General features: G+C 48.0%; 1 protein-coding gene and 1 pseudogene across 1 annotated transcript; one reads left to right on the forward strand and one right to left on the reverse strand.

Annotated features, from left to right (window-relative positions):
* Positions 1-295: 295 nt before the first annotated feature.
* Positions 296-6,323, reverse strand: LOC123084664 (P-loop NTPase domain-containing protein LPA1 homolog). The gene is made up of 7 exons (XM_044506143.1): positions 6,081-6,323; positions 5,719-5,978; positions 5,297-5,378; positions 4,488-4,874; positions 1,358-2,107; positions 1,079-1,201; positions 296-933 (listed from the first exon to the last, which is right to left on the reverse strand). Exons 1-7 carry the CDS (start codon positions 6,213-6,215, stop codon positions 502-504), a joined length of 2,169 nt encoding a protein of 722 aa, XP_044362078.1. The 5' UTR covers positions 6,216-6,323; the 3' UTR covers positions 296-501.
* Positions 6,324-7,439: 1,116 nt separating this feature from the next.
* Positions 7,440-8,752, forward strand: LOC123084665 (serine/threonine receptor-like kinase NFP; annotated as a pseudogene).
* The last annotated feature ends 3,233 nt before the right edge of the window (positions 8,753-11,985 follow it).

The raw sequence follows: 11,985 nt of genomic DNA on the forward strand, positions 1-11,985 counted from the left end.
TTCTTATACAACCATCTTCAGGAGCGGGTCCTCTGTCAGCAGCCGGCCGGGTCCGTTGACCCTCGGCGTCCGGATGATGTCTGCCTATTGTCACGATCGTTATATGGCCTCAAACAGGCTTCGCGCGCGTGGTACCAGCGCATCGCGGCGTTCCTCGGTCATCTTGGGTTTCGCGGCACCACCTCTAACACGTCGTTGTTCGTGCTTCAACATCGGTTAAATTCTAATGTTATGTTATTAATGCATTCATTCAGTCACAGCAACACAATCCATGATCAACAGCAACCACTCTCTGTATCCTATCTACTCCTCTGCAGAATTATTACCAGAACAAGTTTATTTGCATTATTCATTCATCTGTCATCCGGCCTCCACTCCCCTTTAATTTGCAGCCTCCCAACAAATACCATTCACATAGTGGAGTATTATACTTTGATGCAATGCAGCATCTCTATCTTCCCTTCCCTGGTTATTATTATTACATAAAAACCATATAGCCTCTCAGGACTCGGGAACCACTGGAACAGCAGCTGAGCCCTTGGGCTTCACCGCCGCTTCCGCGAGAGAGGGGCAGCTCCGCGGCCGCCAACTGATCTTGTCGCTCAGGGACCGCCTCCACTTCCTGGCCGTGCTTCTCTTGCCACCAGGGGTAGCGGCAGCGGCAGCGGCAGCACAAGAGCGCGCCGTGTCAGGAACATGTGTGCTAGTATCAACCTTGGACAGGCTTCGCAGAGACTCGAGATGTTTCCTCGGTGTGCCGCGGTTATTATGCTGGCTGCCCTCCGGAAACCTGTTGCTCAGGCATTTGCTTAAGCCGGTGTGCACCATGATGCCGTCATCGCTCAGATAACCGTTCTCCATACTATCCCGCATGGCCAGGTCGTCGTATTCCTCGTCGGACCTGTTGCAGTCCTCGTCCACAGACCCTTCCATCTGCCAGTCAAAGCACCCACGGATATGTATGTATGTTAAGCAACCGAGTGTAGTAACAATTTGTCAAGCATTTTTTTTGGGGGGGACGGGACCAAAAAAGGAAGAACTCAAAATGAAGGTAAATAAATAGACTGCCACGCCTCACGTCATCATGGTTTTCGTCATCATCTTCTTCACTTAGGTCCTCATCACTCCCTGAATTAGGTGGAACATCAGCTTCTTCTTCGTCATCGTCATCACTGCCAGATGCTGCTGCTGACTCTTTAATCTACAAGTCCCCGGCAAACAGAAATAAATAAATCAGCAATTATAAGATACTAACAAATCTGATGGTGTTTCTCTGTTGTTCACTGACAGAAAGTTGTGCCAAAAAGATCAGACAAGTTCATGCTGCCAGATAGTACCAAGTTAAATTGCTACTTACCTCTTTATGATGCCCATCGGCCTTCTTAGGGGAGCCGCCGGATGAAGATGCAACATGGCCGCTGCTACTGCCTTCATTACCATTTATCCACGAGCCGTCCACACTTGCAGCTTGACTTGTACAGCCTGTGTCGGTAGGCCATGCACTTATTCCAAAGGAGCCAAACTGGAGATTCACCGACTCGGCCCTTCCAATATTCAGAGGTCCATATATTGGGTTTCCTAGAGATTTCTGGTCTCCGCCACCTTGGGAACCGTTTTTTCCGTCTCCATCGCCTGACTCAACGGGCCAAGCCTTTGAAACGGATCCATCCACATCAACGATGGCCATCAGCTTCCTTGAGGATCCTAGGCGTTGGATTAATTTGAACATCCCCTTGGAACTCATGGAGTTGGCAACACATTGGTTTTTGTACTCTTCATTTACAGTCGCTGCAGTGTTTGTGTCGGGGTTATACAACTGTTCTCCAGTAGCTCGCCTGCGGAGGCAGCTAAAGACGGTGGCGTGGATGGAAGCCACGCTCCGGTCAACATTAGTGTTGTTTACCTTGGGAACTAGGTATTTGTCAGCTCGGCTACAGAGGTACTCTTGGATGGTTCTAATGTTGTTGATGTATTTGACATACTTATTTTTGGTTGGGTCAAGCGTCATGTACTTTGCGCGTACAGCAAACCTCTCGGTGTGCTTGCCCTCGTTGGATATGTAGATCATAAAGGGAATTATTGATGGATGTTTCTTCATTAAGCCCATCTGAAATATTGGAATTATTTGACAAATTCATACTACATAAATAACAGGAGTGGTGGAAGCTCAAGGGGGAGGTAGCTCAGGTGTTCAAGGAGAGGGTATTTAAGGAGGGCCCTTGGGAGGAAGGAGGGGATGCGGACAATGTGTGGATGAAGATGGCGACTTGCATTCGTAAGGTGGCCTCGGAGGAGTTTGGAGTGTCCAGGGGAAGGAGAAGCGAAGATAAGGATACCTGGTGGTGGAATGATGATGTCCAGAAGGCGCTTAAAGAGAAGAAAGATTGCTTCAGACGCCTATACCTGGATAGGAGTGCAGACAACATAGAGAAGTACAAGATGGCGAAAAAGGCCGCAAAGCGAGCTGTTGGTGAAGCAAGGGGTCGGGCATATGAGGACCTCTACCAACGGTTAGGCACGAAGGAAGGTGAAAGGGACATCTATAAGATGGCTAAGATCCGGGAGAGGAAGACGAGGGATATTGGCCAAGTCAAATGCATCAAGGACGGAGCAGGCCAACTCTTGGTGAAGGACGAAGAGATTAAGCATAGATGGCGGGAGTACTTCAACAAGCTGTTCAATGGGGAGAATGAGAGTTCTACCATTGAACTGAATGACTCCTTTGATGAGACCAGCATGCGTTTTGTGCGGCGCATCCAGGAGTCTGAGGTGAAGGAGGCTTTAAAAAGGATGAAAGGAGGCAAGGCGATGGGCCCTGATTGTATCCCCATTGAGGTGTGGAAAGGTCTCGAGGACATAGCGATAGTATGGCTAACCAAGCTTTTCAACCTCATTTTTCGGGCAAACAAGATGCCAGAAGAATGGAGACGGAGTATATTAGTACCAATCTTCAAGAACAAGGGGGATGTTCAGAGTTGTACTAATTACCGTGGAATTAAGCTGATGAGCCATACAATGAAGCTATGGGAGAGAGTCATTGAGCACCGCTTAATAAGAATGACAAGCGTGACCAAAAATCAGTTTGGTTTCATGCCTGGGAGGTCGACCATGGAAGCCATTTTCTTGGTACGACAACTTATGGAGAGATATAGGGAGCATAAGAAGGACTTGCATATGGTGTTCGTTGACTTGGAGAAGGCCTATGATAAGATACCGCGGAATGTCATGTGGTGGGCCTTGGAGAAACACAAAGTCCCAGCAAAGTACATTACCCTCATCAAGGACATGTACAATAATGTTGTGACAAGTGTTCGAACAAGTGATGTCGACACCGATGACTTCCCGATTAAGATAGGACTGCATCAGGGGTCAGCTTTGAGCCCTTATCTTTTTGCTTTGGTGATGGATGAGGTCACAAGGGGTATACAAGGAGATATCCCATGGTGTATGCTCTTTGCGGATGATGTGGTGCTAGTTGACGATAGTCGGACGGGGGTAAATAGGAAGTTAGAGTTATGGAGACAAACCTTGGAATAGAAAGGGTTTAGGCTTAGTAGAACTAAAACCGAGTACATGATGTGCGGTTTCAGTACTACTAGCTGTGAGGAGGAGGAGGTTAGCCTTGATGGCCAGGTGGTACCTCGGAAGGACACCTTTCGGTATTTGGGGTCAATGTTGCAGGAGGATGGGGGTATTGATGAAGATGTGAACCATCGAATCAAAGCCGGATGGATGAAGTGGCGCCAAGCTTCTGGCATTCTCTGTGACAAGAGAGTGCCACAAAAGCTAAAAGGCAAGTTCTACAGGACGGCGGTTCGACCCGCAATGTTGTATGGCGCGGAGTGTTGGCCGACTAAAAGGCGACATGTTCAACAGTTAGGTGTGGCGGAGATGCGTATGTTGAGATGGATGTGTGGCCACACGAGGAAGGATCGAGTCCGGAATGATGATATACGAGATAGAGTTGGGGTAGCACCAATTGAGGAGAAGCTTGTCCAACATCGTTTGAGATGGTTTGGGCATATTCAGCGCAGGCCTCCAGAAGCTCCAGTGCATAGCGGACGGCTAAAGCGTGCGGAGAATGTCAAGAGAGGGCGGGGTCGACCGATTTTGACATGGGAGGAGTCCGTTAAGAGAGACCTGAAGGATTGGAGTATCGACAAAGAGCTAGCTATGGACAGGGGTGCGTGGAAGCTTGCTATCCATGTGCCAGAGCCATGAGTTGGTTGCGAGATCTTATGAGTTTCACCTCTAGCCTACCCCAACTTGTTTGGGACTAAAGGCTTTGTTGTTGTTTTGTTTGTTGATACTACATAAATAACAGGGGGCATAAGAACAGATTGATCGTGAACTTATAATTCCACTTTGACTGGAAAAGAAACTGAAAGCAGAGCATTTTCGACATAATTGGAAAGAGCAAGAAAAATAGAAGGAAAATAATTGTACAGGGGAAACAGAACAGTATTATGGTTTTCAGTAGCACGTACCACAAAATTAAGGCTCAAGTGAACGCCCTCAACAACGACCGATTCTTTGCGATCTTCCCACGCGGTGATAAGCCGATCCAGACTGTCGATGACCATCTCACTCTGTGCCTTATAACCTTCTATAGCCATTTGCTTCTTCCCAATTGGTTTTCCCTCAACCTTGTCTCCGCTGCCCTCATAATCCATACCTGAGTTGGTTGACACGCCCGAGCGTTTCTTTGCTTTCCGCCTGGCTTTTGCTTTGGAAACAGCCACCGGATCGAGGCATTCACCTGCATGATAAGTGGATGCCCAGAGAAGGGGGTTTTCCTTGTCGTCAACAAAGCTCCGCATCATGTGGCGAATGGAATCTGTGGAAACTACAGTGGTGATCCCTAACCTGCTCCCCTGTTAATACAACATTGCAATGCTTTATAATCTGGAAGCGAGAAACGATAAAACTGGGGCATGCTCTGGTTCTGAAGAGATGATTTAGTGTCTGGCTTGTAGGGAAATTTTGCAATATACTCCCTCCGTCCGGAAATACTTGTCATCAAAATGAATAAAAGGGGATGTATCTAGATGCTGAAAAGGAATTAAACTATTGATGGCCTAAATACTAGTATAAGATGATATCTAATAAATCAATAAATAAAGAGAGTTAACGGGGCAAGGGTCATTGTTATCGGAACGGGTCAAATTTGCTTCTAGAGTTTATTGTTTAGATATCATATGGTAGATAAGCTGGTTTATTAAGAATGTTTGCAGCAGCAGCAGTAGATATATAGAGAGTAACATTGTGAAAAGGGAAAAGAAGGAGGTGTGTGTACCAGCAAAGTGGAAAGAGTAGACTTGCCGCAACCACTTGTTCCGCATAGAAGAACCGTGACGGACTCTTTTCTTTCTCGAATCCTAGGGGGAGATTAGAAAGGAATAATATCAGAGTCCTTTGAAAGTTGGTTCCCCTGCCCTGCCCTGCTCTAGATGAAATGCAAATGCAAATGCAAATGCAAATGCTTGGTAAAGAATGGGGAAACCCCTGCCCTGCCCTGCTCTAGATGAAATGCAAATGCAAATGCTTGGTAAAGAATGGGGAAACCCCTGCCCTGCCCTGCTCTAGATGAAATGCAAATGCAAATGCAAATGCTTGGTAAAGAATGAGGAAACCCCTGCCCTGCCCTGCTCTAGATGAAATGCAAATGCAAATGCAAATGCTTGGTAAAGAATGAGGAAAAGATACTAGTTGGCAGACCTGCAGGCTAGGGTGAGGTGGTTCCTCTGGTTTGGGGCGAGGTACTTGTAGAGGGCCAGGGCCTGGCACACGAGGTGCAGGAAGAGGTCCCTCGGGATGAGCACCGTGGTCCGGCGCTTGTAGAGCTCGAACTGGAACTGCCTGGGGCTGGTGGCCGCGTCCGGCAGCTCGTACCGCTGCACCCCTCCGCTTTTACCTTGGGACTCCATCTCCATCTCCGCGGGGTCGCCGCGGACCACATCGAACACCCGCCGGCTAATCTTTTTTTTTATTTGATTTGATTGAGAGAGAAATCAGAGAGATCGAAATCAGAAACAGAGGGATCGAATGAATCCAAGAGGGGAAAGAAGAAGAGAGGAGACCTCGAATGCGTGCCTTGGCTTGCATCCCATGAGCTGCAGCGTGCTGTGGAGGAGGGATCGCGTGTAGCGGAAGGAGGAGGCGCCACTCTCGTCCACCACCACAATGTACAGGAGGAGCTTGGCGTGGGCGGCCATGGATTCGATTGGATTGGATTCCGACGGAGGCGCGGCCGGGGAGAAGGAGAAGGAGAAGGAGAAGAGGAGAGGAGAAAAGTCGGGTCTTTTCTTTGACCAATGAATGAATGCTTGATCTGCCGGTCCGGTCGTCTCTTGTCTTCTTGTCTTGTGGGTCGTTGGTCCAACACAACGTTTGGTCTCCTATTGTAATTTCTTTTTTCAGATTTTGGCGTGTTATTCTTGAATATATTATGCGCACAATTTATTTCTGGAACTATTTCCCCCTTTCTCTAGAGTCCATGTTCACTATTTCTTTTCTTTTTTGAAAGTCAATTTTCATGTTGTTGAGCACACAGTGCTCCTAAAAGTATTACATGCACGCGGAGCGTAGGGTGAGTGCCCATGTTAGCAATCTTGTGTTCCTTTTTCAAGCTTTAGGATTTAGTTTGGTTAAGAAAGCTTGTTGCACTGTATTAACACTGCTTGATCTATGGTTTTTATGCTTTTGAGCCCTAGATCCTCTCTTTGGCAAGTACTGCAGGCAACCGGTGAAGCCGAAGCCATTTATGAATGCAAGGCAGTATGTTTTATGATTTTATGACAAGTTTAAATTTTCAGCTGAACGAGTTGCCCAAGATTGCACATCTGAATGCAATCTTACTTTTACTTCTCCAGATGCCATGAAATTGTAAAGGTATCTTTCTATTCCTAGAATGATTTGACAAGGCCCATGTCGACGATCTATGCACCCTCACCTACGCCCAGGTTGTCTAAGAAAAAACAGTCCATTAGTTGTGAGATCTCTTACTGCTAAAATCAGTGGTCGGCGTGGCATGAATAAAATTCATAGCATGACATTTGGATTTGGCGTTTTTATGTGTACCTGACACGCCTTGAGGATTAAAGCTGCGCTTGAGTCAATTCGAATATTGTACAGTTGATTTCTTTATTGGGAGTTAGATCCAAAAAGCTAAGTTATATGTGATAAAATTCAACTTATCGTCCGTCTATATCATGGTTTGTAATTTGTTACGGTGTCAGGGCTCCGCTGAGACGCACCTAGCCTGTAGAGCTTAACACTTTGAACAGTTCTCTTGAAAACATCTCTCACATATATTTGGACCCATACAAATTATTCAATTTTTCTTAAACACTGCTTGGATTTTTCAAAAATAGTCTAAGTATTTTTGTCAATATGAGCGGGCGCAGCAAAGCGCGCCTTCATGTTCTAGTTGTTCAACTCAACCGATAGACTCGTATTCATCCTGCCCGGTGAGAAGGAAGAGAGAGGCAACAAGGATAGCGTGACGCGCAATGGCGGATCTAAAGAAGGAGGGGAGGGCAAAGGACGACACCGTCCCCATGAAACAAAGGGTCAAAGAACAAGTAGGCCTCTTCAATCTTGCCTTGATTTACTCAAGTGTTTCTGCTTAGGGTTTTACATGTTGTATCTCTTGTGCTACAGGATGGCACAGAGGTGTGGTTCCTCCTCCGACTTGAAGAGCTGATGGATGGATTTTTACTGTATTGATTTAGAAACCATGCGCTTCCTGTTGAATGGCGCGCGCCTCCCTCCCGGACCAGCCCGTCCTCTACACCTTCCAGGAGCTCGCCAAGCGGGGCTCCTCCGACACCTTCTGGCGCTGCTCCCTCCGCTCCCGCCCAGCCGCGCTCTTCCAGCTCCGACCGCTCCCGCTTCTCACGCCCGCCTCCGCCTCCGCCGCGCTCGCCCGCTACCACCACGCCAGCCTCGCGCGACTCCTTGGCGCCTGCCCCGCCGGCGCCCACGTCTACCTCGCCTACGCCCTCCCCCCAGGCGCCTGCACCCTCGCCGCATACCTCTCCTCCTCCTCCTCCTCCTCCTCCTCCTCCCGCGCCGGCGGCAGCAGCACCAGTAGAAGCGTGGTCCTCCGCACGTGGCTGTCCCGCGTGCAGGTGGCCGTGGACGTGGCCCAGGGCATCGAGTACGCTCACGCGCACGCCGACGCCGCGCACGGCCGCGTCTCCCCCTCCACCGTGCTCCTCGCCCCCGACGCCCACGGCAGCAAGAGCCAGGGCGTGCTGCTGCTGGGGCTGCTGTCCGGGGAGGCGGCGGAGAGCCGGTACCGGTTCGACCGCGCCACCAAGGAGTTGGCGCGGGTGTCGGTGGTGGACACGGCCGCGGAGGCGCTCCGGAGCGGAGCTGGGTGGACCGGCAGCTGAGCGACTCGTTCCCCGTGGCGGCCGCGGAGAGGCTGCTGGAGGTGGGGCTGCGGTGCGCCTCTGAGGATGAGGATGAGGAGGGAAAGGAGCGGCCGGAGATGGGGTGGGTGGCCGGCAAGGTGTCGCGGGTGTACGTCGAGTCCCGGGCGTGGGAGCGCACCCTGCAGCCGCCCTCCGACGACCTTTCCTCCGTCGCACTCGCGCCGCGATAGATAGCAGCCATTACTAATCCAAAGCTGACTTTTTCTTCTTCTTCTCTTTCACATCTGCTCTACCTGTACTTGACTCTCATTCATCAACATCAAATGAAATACTCCTTGAGATTTCAAAACTCAAAAGAATACGAATTCAATTTGACAAATCTCCTTCAAGTTTCCAGCTTTGATTTCAAGGAGTGAGACCAAATCATCATCAACAACAACCGTTTTTTTTTTACTTTTATTACTTTGATTCAAGGAGTGGGACCAAATCCAAATGAAACCAAACAGTGCTGACATTTCTAAATATATAAGTCTTTTTAAACATAATAAAGATTCTAGTATAAACTAGATACCAAGAAAAAATGAGTGAATCTAAACTCTAAACTACGTGATGACTGATATTCTGAGGCTGTTTGTTTGTTAAACCACAGGCATATACTGTACTCTATGTAATAATGTAGTACTACTTTACTATGTCAACAACAACGACATGACAGATTAGGGAGGGATTCTTCAACAGTAGATTTGATTTGATCAACAACGACATGACAGACGCGTTTATTCCACCTCTTCTCGCCGCCGCCGATCCCCTTCCACCACCACCGCCACCTTGGGACGACGAGGTTAAGGTTTCTCGTCGTGTGAGAGATTTCATGTCAAATGCTTCAGATCAGTTCAAGGGTTGATCTCCAGGGCGCTGGTCACCGAGATTCACCGAAACTTTGATAATATATTTGGATCATTTTTGCGTGCACAAAAAAAATCAAATATGGACTCAGATTTTTGTTGCATTTGAGTTCTGAATTCAAAAAACTAATTGTGACGCCCCGATTCAATCGTACACTAATCATGCACGCAAATGTGTACGATCAAGATCAGGGACTCACGGGAAGATATCACAACACAACTCTACAAATAAAATAAGTCATACAAGCATCATAATACAAGCCAGGGGCCTCGAGGGCTCGAATACAAGTGCTCGATCATAGACGAGTCAGCGGAAGCAACAATATCTGAGTACAGACATAAGTTAAACAAGTTTGCCTTAAGAAGGCTAGCACAAACTGGGATACAGATCGAAAGAGGCGCAGGCCTCCTGCCTGGGATCCTCCAAACTACTCCTGGTCATCGTCAGCGGGCAGCACGTAGTAGTAGGCACCTCCGGTGTAGTAGGGGTCGTCGTCAACGGTGGCGTCTGACTCCTGGACTCTAGCATCTGATTGCGTCGACCAGAAAGAAAGGAAAGGGAAAAAAGGGGGGAGAAAGCAACCGTGAGTACTCATCCAAAGTACTCGCAAGCAAGGAGCTACACTATATATGCACGGGTATATGTGTAAAGCGCCATATCGGTGGACTGAACTGCAGAATGCCAGAATAAAAGGGGGATAGCTAATCATGTCGAAGACTACGCTTCTGGCAGCCTCCGTCTTGCAGCATGTAGGAGAGAGTAGATTGAAGTCCTCCAAGTAGCATCTTCAAGTAGCATCTCCAAGCAGCATCTCCAAGTAGCATCGCATAGCATAACCCTACCCGGCGATCCTCCTCTCGTCGCCCTGTAGAAAAGCGATCACCAGGTTGTCTGTGGAACTTGGAAGGGTGTGTTTTATTAAGTATCCGGTTCTAGTTGTCATAACGTCAAGGTACAACTCCAAGTCGTCCTGTTACCAAAGATCACAGCTATTCGAATAGATTATCTTCCCTGCAGGGGTGCACCAACTTACCCAACACGCTTGATCCCATTTGGCCGCACACACTTTCCTGGGTCATGCCCGGCCGCGGAAGATCAACACGTCGCAGCCCCACCTAGACACAACAGAGAGGCCAGCACGCCGGTCTAAACCTAAGCGCGCAGGGGTCTGGGCCCATCGCCCATAGCACACCTGCACGTTGCGTACGCGGCCGAAAGCAGAACTAGCCCCCTTAATACAAGAGCAGGCTTACGTTCCAATTCGGCGCGCGCCGCTCCGTCGCTGACGTCTGAAGTGCTTCGGCTGATACCACGACGTCGGGATACCCATAACTACTCCCACGTAGTTGGTTAGTGCGTATAGGCTCGTAGCCAACTCAGATCAAATACCAAGATCTCGTTAAGCGCGTTAAGTATCCGTGAACGCCGAACAGGGCCAGGCCCACCTCTCTCCTAGGCGGTCTTAACCTGCCCTGTCGCTCCGCCACAAAGATCCACACAGAGGGCCGTCGGGACAAAGGTCCTTTCAGCCCCCAATCCGTGAATCACTCGCGGGTACTCTTCGAGCTGACCCGACTTTAGTCACCATCTGTAAAGTATGTATGTATGTATAGTATATACCCGTGATCACCTCCCGAGTGATCACGGCCCAATAGTATAGCAAGGCAGACTGACAAGAATGTAGGGCCACAGATGAATGTACTAGCATCCTATACTAAGCATATAGGATTGCAGGTAAGGTAACAACAGAGGTAACAAGGACAGGCTATGCAGCAGTATAGGAGTATCTGAAAGCAGTAACATGCTACACTACTCTAATGCAAGCAGTATAGAGAAGAGTAGGCGATATCTGGTGATCAAGGGGGGGGCTTGCCTGGTTGCTCTGGCAAGAGAGAGGGGTCGTCAACACCGTAGTCGAACTGGGCAGCAGCAGCATCGGTCTCGTAGTCTACCAGAGAGAAGAGGGGGAAGAAACAATGAATACCAAGTAAACAGATGCATATCGATGCATGACATGACAAGTAACGATGCTAGGTGTGCCCAATCGCGGTAGTAGGTGATACCGACGAAGGGGGGAAACATCCGGGAAAGTATTCCCGGTGTTTCGCGTTTTCGGACAGATGAACCGGAGGGGAAAAGTTGCGAGTTCGATAGGTTAGGGGTGTGTGGCGGACGAACGGACTGCGTATCCGAAATCGTCTCGTCGTTCTGAGCAACTTTCATGTTGAAAATATTTTAATCCGAGTTACGGATTAAAAGATATGATTTTCTAAAGATTTTATTAATTTCTGGAATTTAATTAATTATTTAATTAATTCGAAAAACAGATTAATGACATCAGCATGATGTCATGCTGACATCAGCAGTCAACAGAGTTGACGTGGTCAACCTGACATGTGGGTCCAGTGGGACCCACCTGTCATTCTCTGTTTAGGTTAATTACAGATTAGTTAATTTAATTACTATTTAATTAACCTAACTAGTTAACTAAATTAATTAAATCGGATTAATTAACTTAATTAATTCATTAGATAATTAATTAATTAATAATTAATTTTATTAAATCATTTTTATTTTTATTAATTATATTTATTTTAATTAATTTTAATTTTTTATTATTATTTTTTTAATCCCTCTTTTTTTTGTTCTGGGGCGTGGGCCCCATGTGTCTGTGGCCCAGAGGGGCTAGCGGGCATGG

The sequence above is a fragment of the Triticum aestivum genome, chromosome 4A (genome assembly GCF_018294505.1).
Source record: "Triticum aestivum cultivar Chinese Spring chromosome 4A, IWGSC CS RefSeq v2.1, whole genome shotgun sequence".
In the NCBI taxonomy this organism is placed as follows: domain Eukaryota; kingdom Viridiplantae; phylum Streptophyta; class Magnoliopsida; order Poales; family Poaceae; genus Triticum; species Triticum aestivum.

Coding starts and splice junctions, on each gene's coding strand:
- LOC123084664 (XM_044506143.1), bottom strand. CDS start 6,215: ATGGCCGCCCACGCCAAGCTCCTCCTGTACATTGTGGTGGTGGACGAG. Junction 5,979..6,080: donor AGCCAAGGCACGCATTCGAG/GTCTCCTCTCTT, acceptor ATAAAAAAAAAG/ATTAGCCGGCGGGTGTTCGA. Junction 2,108..4,487: donor ACTTGAGCCTTAATTTTGTG/GTACGTGCTACT, acceptor CCAATATTTCAG/ATGGGCTTAATGAAGAAACA.